At 40.9% G+C, this 18,195-nt stretch overlaps 1 protein-coding gene across 1 annotated transcript in view; it reads right to left on the bottom strand.

The window, feature by feature from the left end:
• Nucleotides 1-10,667: 10,667 nt before the first annotated feature.
• QRSL1 (glutaminyl-tRNA amidotransferase subunit QRSL1) overlaps nt 10,668-18,195 on the bottom strand; it is a 131,670-nt gene continuing 124,142 nt past the window's right edge. The window contains exons 10-11 of the mRNA XM_053710593.1: nt 12,067-12,272; nt 10,668-11,173 (exon numbers count right to left, since the gene is read on the bottom strand). Coding sequence (XP_053566568.1) covers nt 10,962-11,173; nt 12,067-12,272 — 418 coding nt within the window. The 3' untranslated portion in view covers nt 10,668-10,961. The remainder of the gene's footprint in view (nt 11,174-12,066; nt 12,273-18,195) is intronic.

Genomic DNA, 18,195 nt, shown 5'->3' with positions numbered 1-18,195 from the left:
TTTAAGTTGGGGTTCCACAATGGCTTCTAAACACATTGAACATTGGCTTCCTTAATGTCAGACATGTTGTACAGGCTAGTAATGACTACAAACAAGCTTGAAAACACTTTATATAGTGAAAAAATAACAATCTTAAAAAACGGTACTGCACCTTTAAGAGAAAAAAAAGCATACACGTTCTGCAAAACTGCTTTAAAATACACCAATCATTTCAAATTTTTGATATAAGATTTAATTCATGCAGTTAAGTTTGCCCCACAAGAAAAAGAAACACAACCCTTTATTGTGAGAACCGGATAGATAATAGGCCTAAATCCGGAAAAAACACCCCCTGCACCTCGCCACAGCCCTGCTGTGGCGTATCCTGCCCTCAGGGATTGGAAAAATTGGGTTAAAGCTTCAATTTGGCCCAACACTTCCACAAGGGCCCTCCGGAGTTGGAGCTTGCTGCTTGCTGTGTAAAAACAACTGCGCATCTGAGGCGCGAAAATAGGCCCCGTCCATCTCACTCTATGTTTTGTCAGCCTAAATGAACTGCACCAGAGCGGTTCCAACTAGCCATGTGGGTTCTGAGACCCAAAAAAGAAGACAAGTGTACCCTCAATAAAGTCTGCCAAAAAAACGTTATTGAAGTTTCTTGTACCCCTCAGCCATTCTGTGGGAACTGCTCTGGATCTTAGTGACAAATGCTAAGATCATCAGCCTCCAGGCAGAAGTCTTCAACTATCTGCTGCCTGAGAGTAAATAGTACACACCGGTACCATTTAAAATAAAAAACTCTTGCTTGAAGAAAATTACACTAACATTTTATCACCTCTTTCACTTTACCCTTCCTAGTACTTAGAGTAGGCAAAGAGAATGACTGGGGGTGGAGCTAAGGGAGGAGCTATATAGACAGCTCTGCTGTGGTGCTCTTTGCCACTTCCTGTTAGCAGGAGGATAATATCCCACAATTAAAAGATGAATCCGTGGACTCGTCGTACCTTATAGAAGAAATATATATATCTTGGCACTTTAGTTTAATTTCTTGGCCCAGTGCGGTCTTCAACCAAAAGTTGATTTTACCCCAAAGTTGTTTGATTCTCGGGCATGACTAAAAAAGCAATTGACTAAATCTGCCTGTGTGTTACTACATTTAGGACATTTACTAGGATTAATTGGGAACCATCTACTTATCTGGGAGGGAGTCACATATATCCTATTTACAAGTCTACAGTTAGATTCTCTCCACGAGACCAAAAAGGCGCCCTTCTTGCCAGTCTAAAACTCTTCTGTATTGTTTCTAATGTGATCAGCGAAAAATCTTTTCTCCAGCGAGTGACGAGCAAATCCAGATATTTTTGATCCAAGCCATTTATCAAAATGTTATAGAGGAAAGAAATAGAATAATTCCCTTGCTTATAGAGATTTATAGAAGATTCCAAATTTCCTAGTCCCCACTTAAGAGTTGTATTGCCTCATTAAGTCAGTAAGATAATGTCTTAATTGTAGATACGCAAAAAAGCCACGATTGTGGAGAAAGAACTCCAAACACAGTGCCCTAAAGGATTTAATATATTCTAGGCTTTTGTCCATGGCTTGAAATACATATTTAAGACCTAGATCGCCCCACTGTTTAAAAACTGACATCAATGTTGATAGTTAATGAATTCTAGTACTTTATAGGTTGCTCCATTTACTTGCTCACTTACCGTCTCTATTACTGATGTTTGTTATCCTTTAAATTTCAGATACTCCTTAAAATGTATAGAATGAATAATGATTATTGTGATTGACATAGGTGAACCTTAAGCTCAAGAGAGGCTTTCATAAGTGTTAGGTTTGTCTTGTTACCTTCTACAATTTTGACTCATATATAGTGTGAGGTTGAAGCATATCCTCCTGTGTTTGTTTTATTAAAGAAAATTATATTATGGGAGGATTGTTTGCTATGTAAGTGAAAAACAGAATTTATGCTTACCTGATAAATTTCTTTCTCCAACGGTGTGTCCGGTCCACGGCGTCATCCTTACTTGTGGGAATATTCTCTTCCCCAACAGGAAATGGCAAAGAGCACAGCAAAAGCTGCCCATATAGCCCCTCCTCTGGCTCCGCCCCCAAGTCATTCGACCGACGGTTAGGAGAAAAAAAGGAGAAACTATAGGGTGCCATGGTGACTGTAGTGTATAGAGAAAGAAATTTTTCAAACCTGATAAAAAAAACAGGGCGGGCCGTGGACCGGACACACCGTTGGAGAAAGAAATTTATCAGGTAAGCATGAATTCTGTTTTCTCCAACATTGGTGTGTCCGGTCCACGGCGTCATCCTTACTTGTGGGAACCAATACCAAAGCTTTAGGACACGGATGAAGGGAGGGAGCAAATCAGGTTACCTAAACAGAAGGCACCACGGCTTGCAAAACCTTTCTCCCAAAAATAGCCTCCGAAGAAGCATAAGTATCAAATTTGTAAAATTTGGCAAAAGTGTGCAGAGAAGACCAAGTCGCTGCCTTACATATCTGATCAACAGAAGCCTCGTTCTTGAAGGCCCATGTGGAAGCCACAGCCCTAGTAGAGTGAGCTGTGATTCGTTCAGGAGGCTGCCGTCCGGCAGTCTCATAAGCCAATCGGATGATGCTTTTCAGCCAGAAAGAAAGAGAGGTAGCAGTAGCTTTTTGTCCTCTCCTCTTACCAGAGTAAACGACAACCAAAGATGAAGTTTGTCTGAAATCCTTTGTTGCTTCTAAATAGAACTTTAAAGCACGGACCACATCTAAATTGTGTAACAAACGTTCCTTCTTTGAAACTGGATTCGGGCACAGAGAAGGAACAACTATTTCCTGGTTAATATTCTTGTTGGAAACTACTTTTGGAAGAAAACCAGGTTTGGTACGCAAAACGACCTTATCTGAATGGAACACCAGATAGGGTGGATCATACTGCAAAGCAGATAATTCGGAGACTCTTCTAGCAGAAGAAATAGCAACCAAAAACAGAACTTTCCAAGATAGTAACTTGATATCTATGGAATGTAAAGGTTCAAACGGAACCCCTTGAAGAACTGAAATAACTAAATTTAGACTCCAAGGAGGAGTCATGGGTCTGTAAACAGGCTTGATTCTCACCAAAGCCTGTACAAAAGCTTGTACATCTCGCACAGCTGCCAGGCATTTGTGTAACAAAACAGATAAAGCAGAAATCTGTCCTTTTAGAGAACTCGCTGACAACCCTTTATCCAAAACCTCTTGGAGAAAGGAAAGAATCTTAGGAATTTTAATTTTACTCCAGGAGAATCCCTTGGATTCACACCAACAGATATATTTTTTCCATATTTTATGGTAAATCTTTCTAGTCACAGGTTTTCTGGCTTGGACCAGAGTATCTATCACTGAATTTGAAAACCCACGCTTGGATAAAATCAAGCATTCAATTTCCAAGCAGTCAGCTGCAGAGAAACTAGATTTGGATGTTCGAATGGACCTTGTACTAGAAGATCCTGTCTCAAAGGTAGCTTCCATGGTGGAGCCGATGACATATTCACCAGGTCTGCATACCAAGTCCTGCGTGGCCACGCAGGAGCTATCAGAATTACTGAGGCCTTCTCCTGTTTGATCCTGGCTACGAGCCTGGGAAGGAAAGGAAACGGTGGAAACACATAAGCTAGGTTGAACGACCAAGGCGCCACTAATGCATCCACTAGAGTCGCCTTGGGATCCCTGGATCTGGACCCGTAGTAAGGAACCTTGAAGTTCTGACGAGACGCCATCAGATCCATGTCTGGAATGCCCCATAATTGAGTTAACTGGGCAAAGACCTCCGGGTGGAGTTCCCACTCCCCTGGATGGAAAGTCTGACGACTCAAATAATCCGCCTCCCAGTTGTCTACTCCTGGGATGTGAATTGCAGATAGATGGCAGGAGTGATCCTCCGCCCATTTGATGATCTTGGATACCTCTCTCATCGCCAAGGAACTCTTTGTTCCTCCCTGATGGTTGATGTAAGCTACAGTCGTCATTTTGTCCGACTGGAATCTTATGAATCCGGCCTTTGCTAGTTGAGGCCAAGCCCGGAGCGCATTGAATATCGCTCTCAGTTCCAGGATGTTTATCGGGAGAAGAGACTCTTCCCGAGACCATAGACCCTGAGCTTTCAGGGAGTCCCAGACCGCGCCCCAGCCTAATAGACTGGCGTCGGTCGTGACAATGACCCACTCTGGTATGCGGAAACTCATTCCCTGAGACAGGTGATCCTGAGTCAACCACCAACGGAGTGAGTCTCTGGTTAACTGGTCTACTTGAATCTGGGGAGACAAGTCTGCATAATCCCCATTCCACTGTCTGAGCATGCACAGTTGCAATGGTCTTAGATGAATTAGAGCAAAAGGAACCACGTCCATTGCTGCCACTCTTAGACCTATTACTTCCATGCCCTGAGCTATGGAAGGCTGAGGAATAGAATGAAGGACTTGACAAGCCTTTAGAAGCTTTAATTTTCTGACCTCTGTCGGAAAGATCTTCATTTCTACAGAATCTATTATTGTTCCCAGAAATGGAACTCTTGTAAACGGGGACAGGGAACTCTTTTCCACGTTCACCTTCCACCCGTGAGACCTGAGAAAAGCTAATACAATGTCTGTATGAGCCTTTGATCTGGAAAGGGATGACGCTTGGATTAGAATGTCGTCTAGGTAAGGTGCCACTGCAATGCCACTCGGTCTTAGAACCGCTAGAAGGGACCCTAGCACCTTTGTGAAGATTCTGGGAGTAGTGGCTAAACCGAACGGAAGAGCCACGAACTGGTAATGTTTGTCCAGAAAGGCGAACCTTAGGAACTGATGATGATCTTTGTGGATAGGAATATGTAGGTACGCATCCTTTAAATCCACGGTAGTCATATATTGACCCTCCTGGATTGTAGGTAAAATTGTTCGAATGGTTTCCATTTTGAACGATGGAACTCTGAGGAATTTGTTTAGAATTTTTAAATCCAGAATTGGTCTGAAAGTTCCCTCTTTTTTGAGAACTACAAAAAGGTTTGAGTAAAACCCCTGACCTTGTTCCGCTGTTGGAACTGAGTGTATCACTCCCATCTTTAATAGGTCTCCTACGCAATGTAAGAATGCCTGTCTCTTTATCTGGTCTGAAGATAAGCAAGACATGTGGAACCTTCCCCTTGGAGGAAGTTCTTTGAATTCTAGAAGATAACCCTGAGAGACTATTTCTAGTGCCCAGGGATCCGGAACATCTCTTGCCCAAGCCTGAGCAAAGAGAGAAAGTCTGCCCCCTACTAGATCCGGTCCCGGATCGGGGGCTACCCCTTCATGCTGTCTTGGTAGCAGCAGCAGGCTTCTTGGCCTGTTTACCCTTGTTCCAGCCTTGCATTGGTTTCCAAGCTGGCTTAGCCTGGGAAGCGTTACCCTCTTGTCTAGAGGCTGCAGAGTTAGGAGACGGTCCGTTCCTGAAGTTACGAAAGGAACGAAAATTGGACTTATTCTTAGCCTTGAAAGGCCTATCCTGTGGAAGGGCATGGCCCTTTCCCCCAGTGATGTCTGAAATAATCTCCTTCAATTCTGGCCCAAAAAGGGTCTTACCTTTGAAAGGAATATTAAGCAATTTTGTCTTGGAAGATACATCCGCCGACCAAGACTTTAGCCAGAGCGCTCTGCGCGCCACAATTGCAAACCCTGAATTTTTCGCCGCTAACCTCGCCAATTGCAAAGCGGCATCTAAAATAAAGGAATTAGCTAACTTAAGTGCGTGAATTCTGTCCATGACTTCCTCATATGGAGTCTCCTTATTGAGCGAATTTTCTAGTTCATCGAACCAAAAGCACGCCGCCGTAGTGACAGGAATAATGCACGAAATTGGTTGGAGGCGGAAACCTTGCTGAACAAAAATCTTTTTAAGCAAACCCTCCAATTTTTTATCCATAGGATCTTTGAAAGCACAATTGTCCTCAATGGGAATAGTCGTGCGTTTGGCTAGCGTAGAAACTGCCCCCTCAACCTTAGGGACTGTTTGCCATGCGTCCTTCCTTGGGTCGACCATGGGGAACATTTTCTTAAATATAGGAGGTGGGACAAAAGGTATGCCTGGTTTCTCCCACTCCTTAGTCACTATGTCCGCCACCCTTTTAGGTATCGGAAAGGCATCAGGGTGCACAGGGACCTCTAGGAATTTGTCCATTTTGCACAATTTTTCTGGAATGACCAAAGAGTCACAATCATCCAGAGTAGTTAGTACCTCCTTAAGTAAGGCGCGGAGATGCTCTAACTTAAATTTAAACATCACAACATCAGGTTCTGCCTGTTGAGAAACTCTTCCTGAATCAGAAATTTCTCCCTTGACAAACCCTCCCTCACTGCCAATTCTGACTGGTGTGAGGGTATGACAGATAAATTATCGTCAGCGCACTCTTGCTCTTCCACTGTATTTAAAACTGAGCAATCACGCTTTCTTTGAAATGCTGGCATTTTGGATAAAATATTAGCTATAGAATTATCCATTACTGCCGTTAATTGTTGCATAGTAACAAGCATTGGCGCGCTAGATGTACTAGGAGTCGCCTGCGCGGGCATAACTGGTATTGACACAGAAGGAGAGGATGGTGAACTACCCCCACTACCTTCATTTGAGGAATCATCTTGGGCAACCTTATTAAATGTGACAGTACTGTCCTTACTTTGTCTGGACGCCATGGCACAATTATCACATACATTTAAAGGGGGGACCACCTTGTCCTCCATACATACAGAACATGTTCTATCTGAAGGTACAGACATGTTAGACAGGCTTATACAGGCTATTAATGCAATAAAGCCGTTTTTAAACAAAACCGTTACTGTCTCTTTAAATGTTAAACAGAGCACACTTTATTTCTGAATGTGTGAAAAACTATGAAGGAAATATCCGATCCTTACCAAATTTGCACCCTAGTGTCTTAATGCTTTAAAAGTATTGCCCCCAATTTTCAAGTTTGTAACCCCTTAAATGAGCTGTTTTATCAATGAAACAATTTTAAACCCACTACAGTCCCAGCCACAGCGTTTGCTGCGGCTTCACCTGTCCTTGGGGGTTATTCGCCACAGAAATAAGCCTTCCAGGAATGGCCACCAGACCCTCTCACATGAAGCTGCATGCACTGCATCCAAAAGAAACTGCGCAATTAAGGCGCGAAAATGAGGCTCTGCCTACTAGAGTGAAAGGCCCTTCCTGACTGGGAAAGGTGTCTAAACGACTGCCTGACGCTTAAAAACGTTACCAAATTATTCTCAAGTTTTAAAAACACTTCAAACCACATATAAATATTGAATAAAGCAATCGATTTAGCCCACAATAGTGTCAACCAGTATATAGCCCATTAATAAGCCTTCATTCTGTTACTGAGTCTAAGAAAATGGCTTACCGATCCTAAAGAGGGAAAATGACAGTCTTCTAGCATTACAAAGTCTTGTTAGAAAATGGACTAGTCATACCTTGAGCAGAAAAGTCTGCAAACTGTTCCCCCCAACTGAAGTTCTCTGGGCTCAACAGTCCTGCGTGGGAACAGCAATTGATTTTAGTTACTGCTGCTAAAATCATACTCCTCTTTTAAACAGAACTCTTCATCCTTTTCTGTTTTAGAGTGAATAGTACAAACCGGCACTATTTTAAAATAACAAACTCTTGATAGAAGAATAAAAAACTACAACCAACACCACATACTCTTCACCATCTCCGTGGAGATGCTACTTGTTCAGAGCGGCAAAGAGAATGACTGGGGGCGGAGCCAGAGGAGGGGCTATATGGGCAGCTTTTGCTGTGCTCTTTGACATTTCCTGTTGGGGAAGAGAATATTCCCCCAAGTAAGGATGACGCCGTGGACCGGACACACCAATGTTGGAGAAAAGATGCTCTGTAATTGCTTTATACCTCATTTATATTTGAAAAACAAACAAAAAAAAACTGTAAATACAAGATGTTTAATGTCCCTTTAAGCACAAATATATATCAAGATTTCTATTATTGATACATGGAGGCCTATTTATCAAAGGTCTGTCTGACCTGATCCGACAGACCTCGCTGAATGCGGAGAGCAAAATGCTTTTCATATTCAGCATTGCACCAGCAGCTCTTGTGAGCTGGTGGTGCAACGCCGCCCCCTGCAGACTCGCGGCCAATTGGCCACCAGCAGGGGGGTGTCAATCAATCCGATCGTACTTGATCGGGTTGAATTCTGGCGATCTCTGTCCGCCTGCTCTGAGCAGGCTGACAGGGTTATGGAGCAGCGGTCTTTAGACCGCCGTTCCATAACTTGCGTTTCTGGCGAGTCTGAAGACTCGCCAGAAACACGGGCCCTCAAGCTATGTTCTGAGCTTGATAAATGGGCCTCATGGTCACGCATTAAGAATTTTGAAGGCTTCTGAAGTGCAAGTTTAAATTTTTTTTTTTATGGATAATCTTATGCATTAACCACAGGTTATTGAATTCCCTTACCGTGCTTGTACTTAATACCTCTATTGGGCTTATCCAGTGAATCAAAACCAAAAAATAGGAATCAGCAATAAGTCCTTTTATAATGTTAACGTGCAAGACAAAAGACCGACTGCAGGCCTCAAAACAGCAAGAAAGAACACAAAGTCCCATAGCACATAAACAATGCAACTCACTTTATTGGAAAGTGGAGGTCCAAAGAAAACAGCAACGTTTCGGGCTATTAACCCTTATTCATGCTCTAACATTAACTTCAAACTGATCCCACTTATAAAGCCACACAGTATAAACACATTTCTTAATCATCTTAATTACCTACACTTTACCTGTGAACAAACTTACATTCACTATGCATATTGCACCATCTAATGGTACCTAGTGACTATTACATAAAAAAAATTCAATACAATCTTGAAAACGTTTTCCCATCCCAGATCTGGTAAAATTGATAGAATAAAGTTTCATTTTACTTGTAATTCCACCTTTATAATTTATTTAATAATATGCCCATGTTCGAAAATTTACATTGGAGAGACCACTAGAAGGGATAGTGATCGAATAAGGGAACAAAAGTCGAATATTAGATGTGGGGATAAGGATGCCCCAGTGTCATCTCATTTTCTAGAAGCTAAACACTCTATCAGCCAATTAAGGTGGCAAGTAATAGATTAGATTAAAATGCCCGGGGGGGGGGGGGAGATTGGGAATTATTATTATTAAAGAGAAGGGAGCTTTATTGGATTTTTATGTTGAATGCCCTTAGACCACAGGGCATGAATAAGGAATGTGATATGTCTGTTTATATTTAAACATCTGTATATGTAATCTGCTTTTAAAAGATTGTATTGAAAAATATGTATGTAATAGTCACAAGGTACCACTAAATGGTGCAATATGCATAGTGAATGTAGGTTTGTGCACAGGTAAAGTGTTTTAGGTAATTAAGGTGATTAAGAAACTTGTTGGTACTGTGTGGCTTTATAAGTGGGATCAGATTGAAGTTAATGTTAGAGCATTAATAAGGGTTTTTTAGCCCGAAACTATGCTGTTTTCTTTGGACCTCCACTTTCCAATAAAGTGAGTTGCATTGTTTATGTGCTGTGTTTTTGTGCTTTGTTTTCTTTCTTATCCTGTGAATCAGCCACACTTTGTATTTACTTCAAATATCAAATTGGGTTTATATGCACACTTTCTGAAGCACCAGCTACTACTGAGCACAAGAGGTCGGTGTATACATATATGAGTCTGTGATTGGCTGATGGCTGTCACATGACAAAGGGGCAGGCAAACATACATTTTGAAATTTGACAGAAAAATAAATAAATATACAGTTCATTTGAAATTGTTCAAGCAAATTACTCATGAGTCCTTGTTCTGGGGTTGTCCTTTCTCTTTAGCTTTATTTAACTCCTAATATATTTGAGAGTTTCTGTCATATCATGTATATTTGCTCTCTCCTCTAAGCTATACATTTAAAAGTGATTGTCAAGTTTAAATATTTTCTGGCTACTATATAAACTTACTATAAAAAACAGGGGCACTTTAATTGATTCATTTTTTTTTAAGACTCTGCATTTCTAAAATATTTACCATTTAGAAATGGTAAACATTGCGCCGTTCCTCCGCCCGCATCTAATACTTTCTTTAGCTGAACGATGACGAATCTGGCTTCATCCAATCGTTACGTGCACCACTTGGCATCCAGGATGAAAAGATGATGGTAATATAGAAACTATTAGGTTAGCTACTTTACAAACCAATATAGATCAGAATCTGCAGAAGTAGGTTAACCTGATTTTAAGTGTTAACAACAAACAAAATATAGATGGTAGATTCTAGAGTTAAAAGACATAGGCCCAATTATCAAAAACTTGCCGGCATGGAGAGAAATCACACATGCATCTCTCTATGTCACTAAGAGGGGTTCTGGTGTGAAAATAATCTCTCGGGCTAAAATTTACCGTTCTACTGATGAGACGTCTTAGATATTGTTGCCAAACAAGAGGGCTTTAGAGAATAGGGTCCTTTATTACCTTATAGGAAAAGAGAGAACATATATTACATAAGCTTTCTAATGTCTCAGAGGCAATAAGAAATAGACATGAAAGGCAAAATTAGGGACAGGAGCAAGGCAGGGAAAGAAATGGAAAATATTCAACAGTATGTACCTCCACTCAAACATCCCAATGCACTTTAAAAAGGAGCAAACACTGATCAATTGGCTGAAATATGTTTAATTTGATTTCTCCCTACTATATTCTTTTTATCAGTTTGCAAAGTAAAATTCATGTGATTAAACATATTTACATAAAACTAAATGAGGATGTAAATCTACATTGTACTTTTAACCCCCTGATGACCATTTCTGAATTGCTCTTTTATTAAACGTTTAAAGCACTTTAAAAAGTGACAGAATGTTATTTTTTATTTATATATCTATAAGACAACTTTACTGTAAAGACAAACCATTTTTTATTTAAAAAACAAAGCAAGATATTTAATTAAACATAATTTACAATACAGAGGCAGATTTACTAGGTTGCTTTGTTTTGCTTGCATCTTCTAGAATTTTATGAAACTCTAAAGAACAAAAGTCTGTTTGCTTTTCAAACCATTTGGCTACTGTGAGTAGCTGTTGTTCACAGAAGGCTTGCCCAATGAACTGGAGGCCAATCGGTAATCCCTGGCTAGAAAGGCCAGCAGGAACAGTAACTGCTGGAAGACCTGAAATAAAAACAGTGAGAGCTAATGAGGACTGACATGTAAAAAAACTATATACAAGGTGAATTAAGCAGGTTTATTCTAAATTTCCCTTGCACTTATTTCCTATTAACAATTAACAAATAATACAGATCTGGGCCTAAATCTGACATGCTTACTTGCAGATTACTATATGGCTAACTTATGTAGCCTTTTATAAACAGATATAAATACACTGTCGTGTATAATAAAAAAACATTTTTTTTCTTTGACACCATCAGGCCTAAAGCTGTCCCTATAGGTCACTTGTAGCATATGCATAGACTGTATTAGCCTGGCAATAGTCTTTATTTAAAGAGCTTATCTCCTTGCAAATTATCTTTCCAGGAAGATGGATTGCTGTAATGCCTTGCAGATCCTATCCTTCTCATATGAACATTTTCTCCCAGTGCAGTTTCAGGTCTGACACCATATAGACATTTTTGATCATCATTTACACAATTTTATCTTACAATTTTAATGCCAAACTCACCTTTGTAGCTCATTTTCTGTACTTTTTTCTTGTATGCAAAATTTAAATTAAATAATTAACTAAATGAAAATGACAATATATTTGTGTGTGTTTTAAGGAATAAAATATCTAAATGTCTTAACTTATCCTAAAGCCTGTCTAATAGGGATGCATATAACCAGCACTAACCTATTTCTCACCTCCAATCCCTCTTCTTTTCTCATTAGATCGAAGAGTACTCTGTTTAGCACTTAAGCTCACAAGCCCACCTGTCCTGTACGTCACAAAATGAGTTACACCACAGGGCAACTTAAGAGCAGGTCATTTTTAACCTGACATCATGCACTTATGTTTATAGTGCTGCCTGTTTTTCAGTTTAGAATTAATTTGTTACATATATTCTTACCTGCCATGTTGGCACACTGGGTAAATACGTCCTCCTGAGCACTACGAGTTCGGTTATCTTCTTGGATGAATTGCCAATAAGGAGCTGCATCTCCCAGAGTGGTCGGAGTTAGCAACACCTGAACGCCAGAACTGAAAACCTTCACAAAGTCATCAGCTATTAAACGACGCACTTTCTGAGCCTTTAGAAAATACTGTTCATAGTTCCTAAAATAAGACAACAAAGGACAGGCTGGATATTACAGCTCATGCACAGGCATCATGTGTATTTAGGTTTCAAAAAATCTGCACCCATTAGTATTACTATTTCTAGTATTAGAGTGCCAGGTTTTATCGAATGGTGGAAACAAGAATGAATCAACAGGAATCAGGAAATAGATACAAATAAAATACATATGAAACTCATTTAGAACCTATAAAAGAGTATTGCAAGTACACTCTTGTCCAAATAGCCATTATATTATTATGTATCATGAATGTATTTTTTTTTTTTGGTGATTCTACTGAGGCAGGGGTTGTCGTTGATAAAAAACAAATCCATGGAAATGTACTAACATCAGCATATAGACCATATTTCTGAAATAATTGGCATTAATAAGGTAATAAATATCAGTGATATTATGGGGGGACATGCAAGATAATAGGCATTGTAACAGGATAAGGATTACTAGTATGATACGACAGCATGGAGGCAGTTTGTTAATAGTAAACAATGTCACATGATGCATTTAGATTGACGTGACATCAACCCTGTGGATTGGTTAAAGATTTAAATTGGAGGGTTTTACCCCAGATATAACATTAGTACTCTTTATCATCTTGAAAAATTGTGTGCAATAACACAAACAAAGTGCATTCAGGTATTTTGGGGGACATGTTGGCATCTGTTGTGTATATGTTAACATTATGATTAGTGGGTAGTCCTTGCTACCCCTGTCATTATACAAGCTCATCAAAGACCTCAATCTCAATTTATCAATCCATGGAAGACAAGTGGAGAAAAGGGCTTGATAAATCGAACCCCAAGTGGCAATTAGTTGCCAATGGAGCTACTACCAGCAGTTGATCGTTTTTATCTAGTAAGTGCAATTCTATGTGTTATACATTTTTGGTACAACAAATCTTACTACCTTTTGGATTAGTATGTTAATGTAATCAAATGTTTTACTTGGGCAGATTAATCTTCTCATGCTGAAAAAGAGGGGGGAAAAAGCAAAAAGTAGAAAAATGAAAGGTGAATGTTTGTGTGCAAATTACACACATAAAAATGCATGCCTAACACACGCAAGAGGAATTAAATCTATGCTTCGATGTTCAGGGCAGACATTCTAATTCACGGTGTTCACATCCTTACATAGTTCTATACTACTTCATTAGACAAAAGGCTCCTACCCTGAACACAGCAGATATATTAATGTCTTATTCATTTTGATCTGTGTAAGGGTATGCTAAGTATGGCCAAGATAATGGTATGTGATCTACAAATTGAGGTTACTGATTATTTTTTAATGGTTATGTTTACATTATATTACATTTATTGATAATGGAATGTTTCCAGAATGTATTTATAGTATTTGCTTAATGTGTACCCTCAGCTGCAAATGCATGCATTATTAAAATGTTAAATTGACAAATGACTGCATAAATGATGTTTTATAACTGTTCTTTCGTAGAATATGTACTGTGTGTAGAGGGTTCCCTTGGGCTACTGACAGCTTTTTGTCAGGATGTTTGTGGATATCATTGACTTTCTAATTACAATTATTTTTCCCATAAAAACAGAATTTATGCTTACCTGATAAATTACTTTCTCCAACGGTGTGTCCGGTCCACGGCGTCATCCTTACTTGTGGGATATTCTCTTCCCCAACAGGAAATGGCAAAGAGTCCCAGCAAAGCTGGCCATATAGTCCCTCCTAGGCTCCGCCCACCCCAGTCATTCGATCGACGGACAGGAGGAAATATATATAGGAGAAACCATATGGTACCGTGGTGACTGTAGTTAGAGAAAATAATTCATCAGACCTGATTAAAAAAACCAGGGCGGGCCGTGGACCGGACACACCGTTGGAGAAAGTAATTTATCAGGTAAGCATAAATTCTGTTTTCTCCAACATTGGTGTGTCCGGTCCACGGCGTCATCCTTACTTGTGGGAACCAATACCAAAGCTTTAGGACACGGATGAAGGGAGGGAGCAAATCAGGTCACCTAAATGGAAGGCACCACGGCTTGCAAAACCTTTCTCCCAAAAATAGCCTCCGAAGAAGCAAAAGTATCAAATTTGTAAAATTTGGCAAAAGTGTGCAGAGAAGACCAAGTCGCTGCCTTACATATCTGGTCAACAGAAGCCTCGTTCTTGAAGGCCCATGTGGAAGCCACAGCCCTAGTGGAGTGAGCTGTGATTCTTTCAGGAGGCTGCCGACCGGCAGTCTCATAAGCCAATCGGATAATGCTTTTAAGCCAAAAGGAAAGAGAGGTAGAAGTCGCTTTTTGACCTCTCCTTTTACCAGAATAAACAATAAACAAGGAAGATGTTTGTCTGAAATCTTTAGTAGCCTCTAAATAGAATTTTAGAGCACGGACTACGTCCAAATTGTGTAACAAACGTTCCTTCTTTGAAACTGGATTCGGACACAAAGAAGGTACAACTATCTCCTGGTTAATATTTTTGTTAGAAACAACTTTCGGAAGAAAACCAGGCTTAGTACGCAAAACCACCTTATCTGCATGGAACACCAGATAGGGCGGAGAACACTGCAGAGCAGATAACTCTGAAACTCTTCTAGCAGAAGAAATTGCAACCAAAAACAAAACTTTCCAAGATAGTAACTTAATATCTATGGAATGTAAAGGTTCAAACGGAACCCCTTGAAGAACTGAAAGAACTAGATTTAGACTCCAGGGAGGAGTCAAAGGTCTGTAAACAGGCTTGATCCTAACCAGAGCCTGAACAAATGCTTGAACATCTGGCACGGCTGCCAGTCTTTTGTGAAGTAAAACAGATAAAGCAGAGATCTGTCCCTTTAGAGAACTTGCAGATAATCCTTTCTCCAAACCTTCTTGTAGAAAGGATAGAATCTTAGGAATTTTTATCTTGTTCCATGGGAATCCTTTGGATTCACACCAACAGATATATTTTTTCCATATTTTCTGGTAAATTTTTCTAGTTACAGGCTTTCTAGCCTGAATCAGAGTATCTATTACAGAATCTGAAAACCCACGCTTTGATAAAATCAAGCGTTCAATCTCCAAGCCGTCAGTTGGAGGGAAACCAGATTCGGATGTTCGAATGGACCCTGAACAAGAAGGTCCTGTCTCAAAGGTAGCTTCCATGGTGGAGCCGATGACATATTCACCAGATCTGCATACCAAGTCCTGCGTGGCCACGCAGGAGCTATCAAGATCACCGAGGCCCTCTCCTGATTGATCCTGGCTACCAGCCTGGGAATGAGAGGAAACGGTGGGAATACATAAGCTAGGTTGAAGGTCCAAGGTGCTACTAGTGCATCTACTAGAGTCGCCTTGGGATCCCTGGATCTGGACCCGTAGCAAGGAACCTTGAAGTTCTGACGAGACGCCATCAGATCCATGTCTGGAATGCCCCATAATTGAGTTATTTGGGCAAAGATTTCCGGATGGAGTTCCCACTCCCCCGGATGGAATGTCTGACGACTCAGAAAATCTGCTTCCCAATTTTCCACTCCTGGGATGTGGATCGCAGACAAGTGGCAGGAGTGATCCTCTGCCCATTGAATTATCTTGGTCACTTCTTTCATCGCCAGGGAACTCCTTGTTCCCCCCTGATGATTGATATATGCAACGGTCGTCATGTTGTCTGATTGAAACCTTATGAATTTGGCCTTTGCTAGTTGAGGCCAAGCTCTGAGAGCATTGAATATCGCTCTCAGTTCCAGAATGTTTATCGGAAGAAGAGACTCTTTCCGAGACCATAGACCCTGAGCTTTCAGGGATTCCCAGACCGCGCCCCAGCCCACTAGACTGGCGTCGGTCGTGACAATGACCCACTCTGGTCTGCGGAAGCTCATTCCCTGTGACAGATTGTCCAGGGTCAGCCACCAACTGAGTGAATCTCTGGTCTTTTGATCTACTTGAATCATCGGAGACAAGTCTGTATAATCCCCATTCCACTGTCTGAGCATGCACAGTTGTAATGGTCTTAGATGAATTCGTGCAAAAGGAACTATGTCCATTGTTGCAACCATCAATCCTATTACTTCCATGCACTGCGCTATGGAAGGACGAGGAACAGAATGAAGTACTTAACAAGAGCTTAGAAGTTTTGATTTTCTGACCTCTGTCAGAAAAATCCTCATTTCTAAGGAATCTATTATTGTTCCCAAGAAGGGAACTCTTGTTGACGGGGACAGAGAACTTTTTTCTTTGTTCACCTTCCATCCGTGAGATCTGAGAAAGGCTAGGACGATGTCCGTATGAGCCTTTTGACAGGGACGACGCTTGAATTAGGATGTCGTCCAAGTAAGGTACTACTGCAATGCCCCTTGGTCTTAGAGCCGCTAAAAGGGACCCTAGTACCTTTGTGAAAATCCTTGGAGCAGTGGCTAATCCGAATGGAAGTGCCACAAACTGGTAATGCTTGTCCAGAAAAGCGAACCTTAGGAACTGATGATGTTCCTTGTGGATAGGAATATGTAGGTACGCATCCTTTAAATCCACGGTAGTCATAAATTGACTTTCCTGGATGGTGGGTAGGATCGTTCCAATAGTTTCCATTTTGAACGATGGTACCCTGAGAAATTTGTTTAGGATCTTCAGATCCAAAATTGGTCTGAATGTTCCCTCTTTTTTGGGAACTACGAACAGATTGGAATAAAATCCCATTCCTTGTTCTCTTATTGGAACTGGATGTATCACTCCCATCTTTAACAGGTCTTCTACACAATGTAAGAATGCCTGTCTCTTTATTTGGTTTGAGGATAAGTGAGACCTGTGGAACCTTCCCCTTGGGGGTAGTTCCTTGAATTCCAGGAGATAACCTTGAGAAACTATTTCTAGCGCCCAAGGATCCTGAACATCTCTTGCCCAAGCCTGAGCAAAGAGAGAGAGTCCGCCCCCCACTAGATCCGGTCCCGGATCGGGGGCTATCCCTTCATGCTGTTTTGGTAGCAGTGGTAGGCTTCTTGGCCTGCTTACCCTTGTTCCAGCCTTGCATTGGTTTCCAGGCTGGTTTGGGTTGTGAAGTATTACCCTCTTGCTTAGAGGCTGCAGAATTAGAGGCTGGTCCGTTTCTGCGAAAGGGACGAAAATTAGGCTTATATTTAGCCTTAAAAGACCTATCCTGTGGGAGGGCGTGGCCCTTTCCCCCAGTGATGTCTGAAATAATATCTTTCAAATCTGGTCCAAATAATGTTTTACCTTTGAAAGGAATGTTAAGCAATTTTGTCTTGGAAGACACATCAGCTGACCAAGACTTTAGCCAAAGCGCTCTGCGCGCCACAATAGCAAACCCTGAATTTTTCGCCGCTAATCTAGCTAATTGCAAAGCGGCATCTAAAACAAAAGAGTTAGCCAATTTAAGTGCGTGAACTCTGTCCATAACCTCCTCATATGAAGATTCTCTACTGAGCGACTTTTCTAGTTCCTCGAACCAGAAACACGGTGCCGTAGTGACAGGAACAATGCATGAAATTGGTTGTAGAAGGTAACCTTGCTGTACAAAAATCTTTTTAAGCAAACCCTCTAATTTTTTATCCATAGGATCTTTGAAAGCACAACTATCTTCGATAGGAATAGTAGTGCGTTTGTTTAGAGTAGAAACCGCCTCCTCGACCTTGGGGACTGTCTGCCATAAGTGCTTTCTGGGGTCGACTATAGGAAATAATTTCTTAAATATAGGGGGGGGGGACAAAAGGTATGCCGGGCTTTTCCCACTCTTTATTTACTATGTCCGCCACCCGCTTGGGTATAGGAAAAGCGTCGGGGGGCACCGGAACCTCTAGGAACTAGTCCATCTTACATAATTTCTCTGGAATGACCAAATTGTCACAATCATCCAGAGTAGATAACACCTCCTTAAGCAGTGCGCGTAGATGTTCTAATTTAAATTTAAATGTCACAACATCAGGTTCAGCTTGATGAGAAATTTTTCCC

The sequence above is a fragment of the Bombina bombina genome, chromosome 4, assembly GCF_027579735.1.
Source record: "Bombina bombina isolate aBomBom1 chromosome 4, aBomBom1.pri, whole genome shotgun sequence".
NCBI classification, from domain to species: Eukaryota; Metazoa; Chordata; class Amphibia; order Anura; family Bombinatoridae; genus Bombina; species Bombina bombina.
Note: the sequence above shows the minus strand (reverse complement) of the source record. Positions and strands in the feature narration are given on the sequence as shown.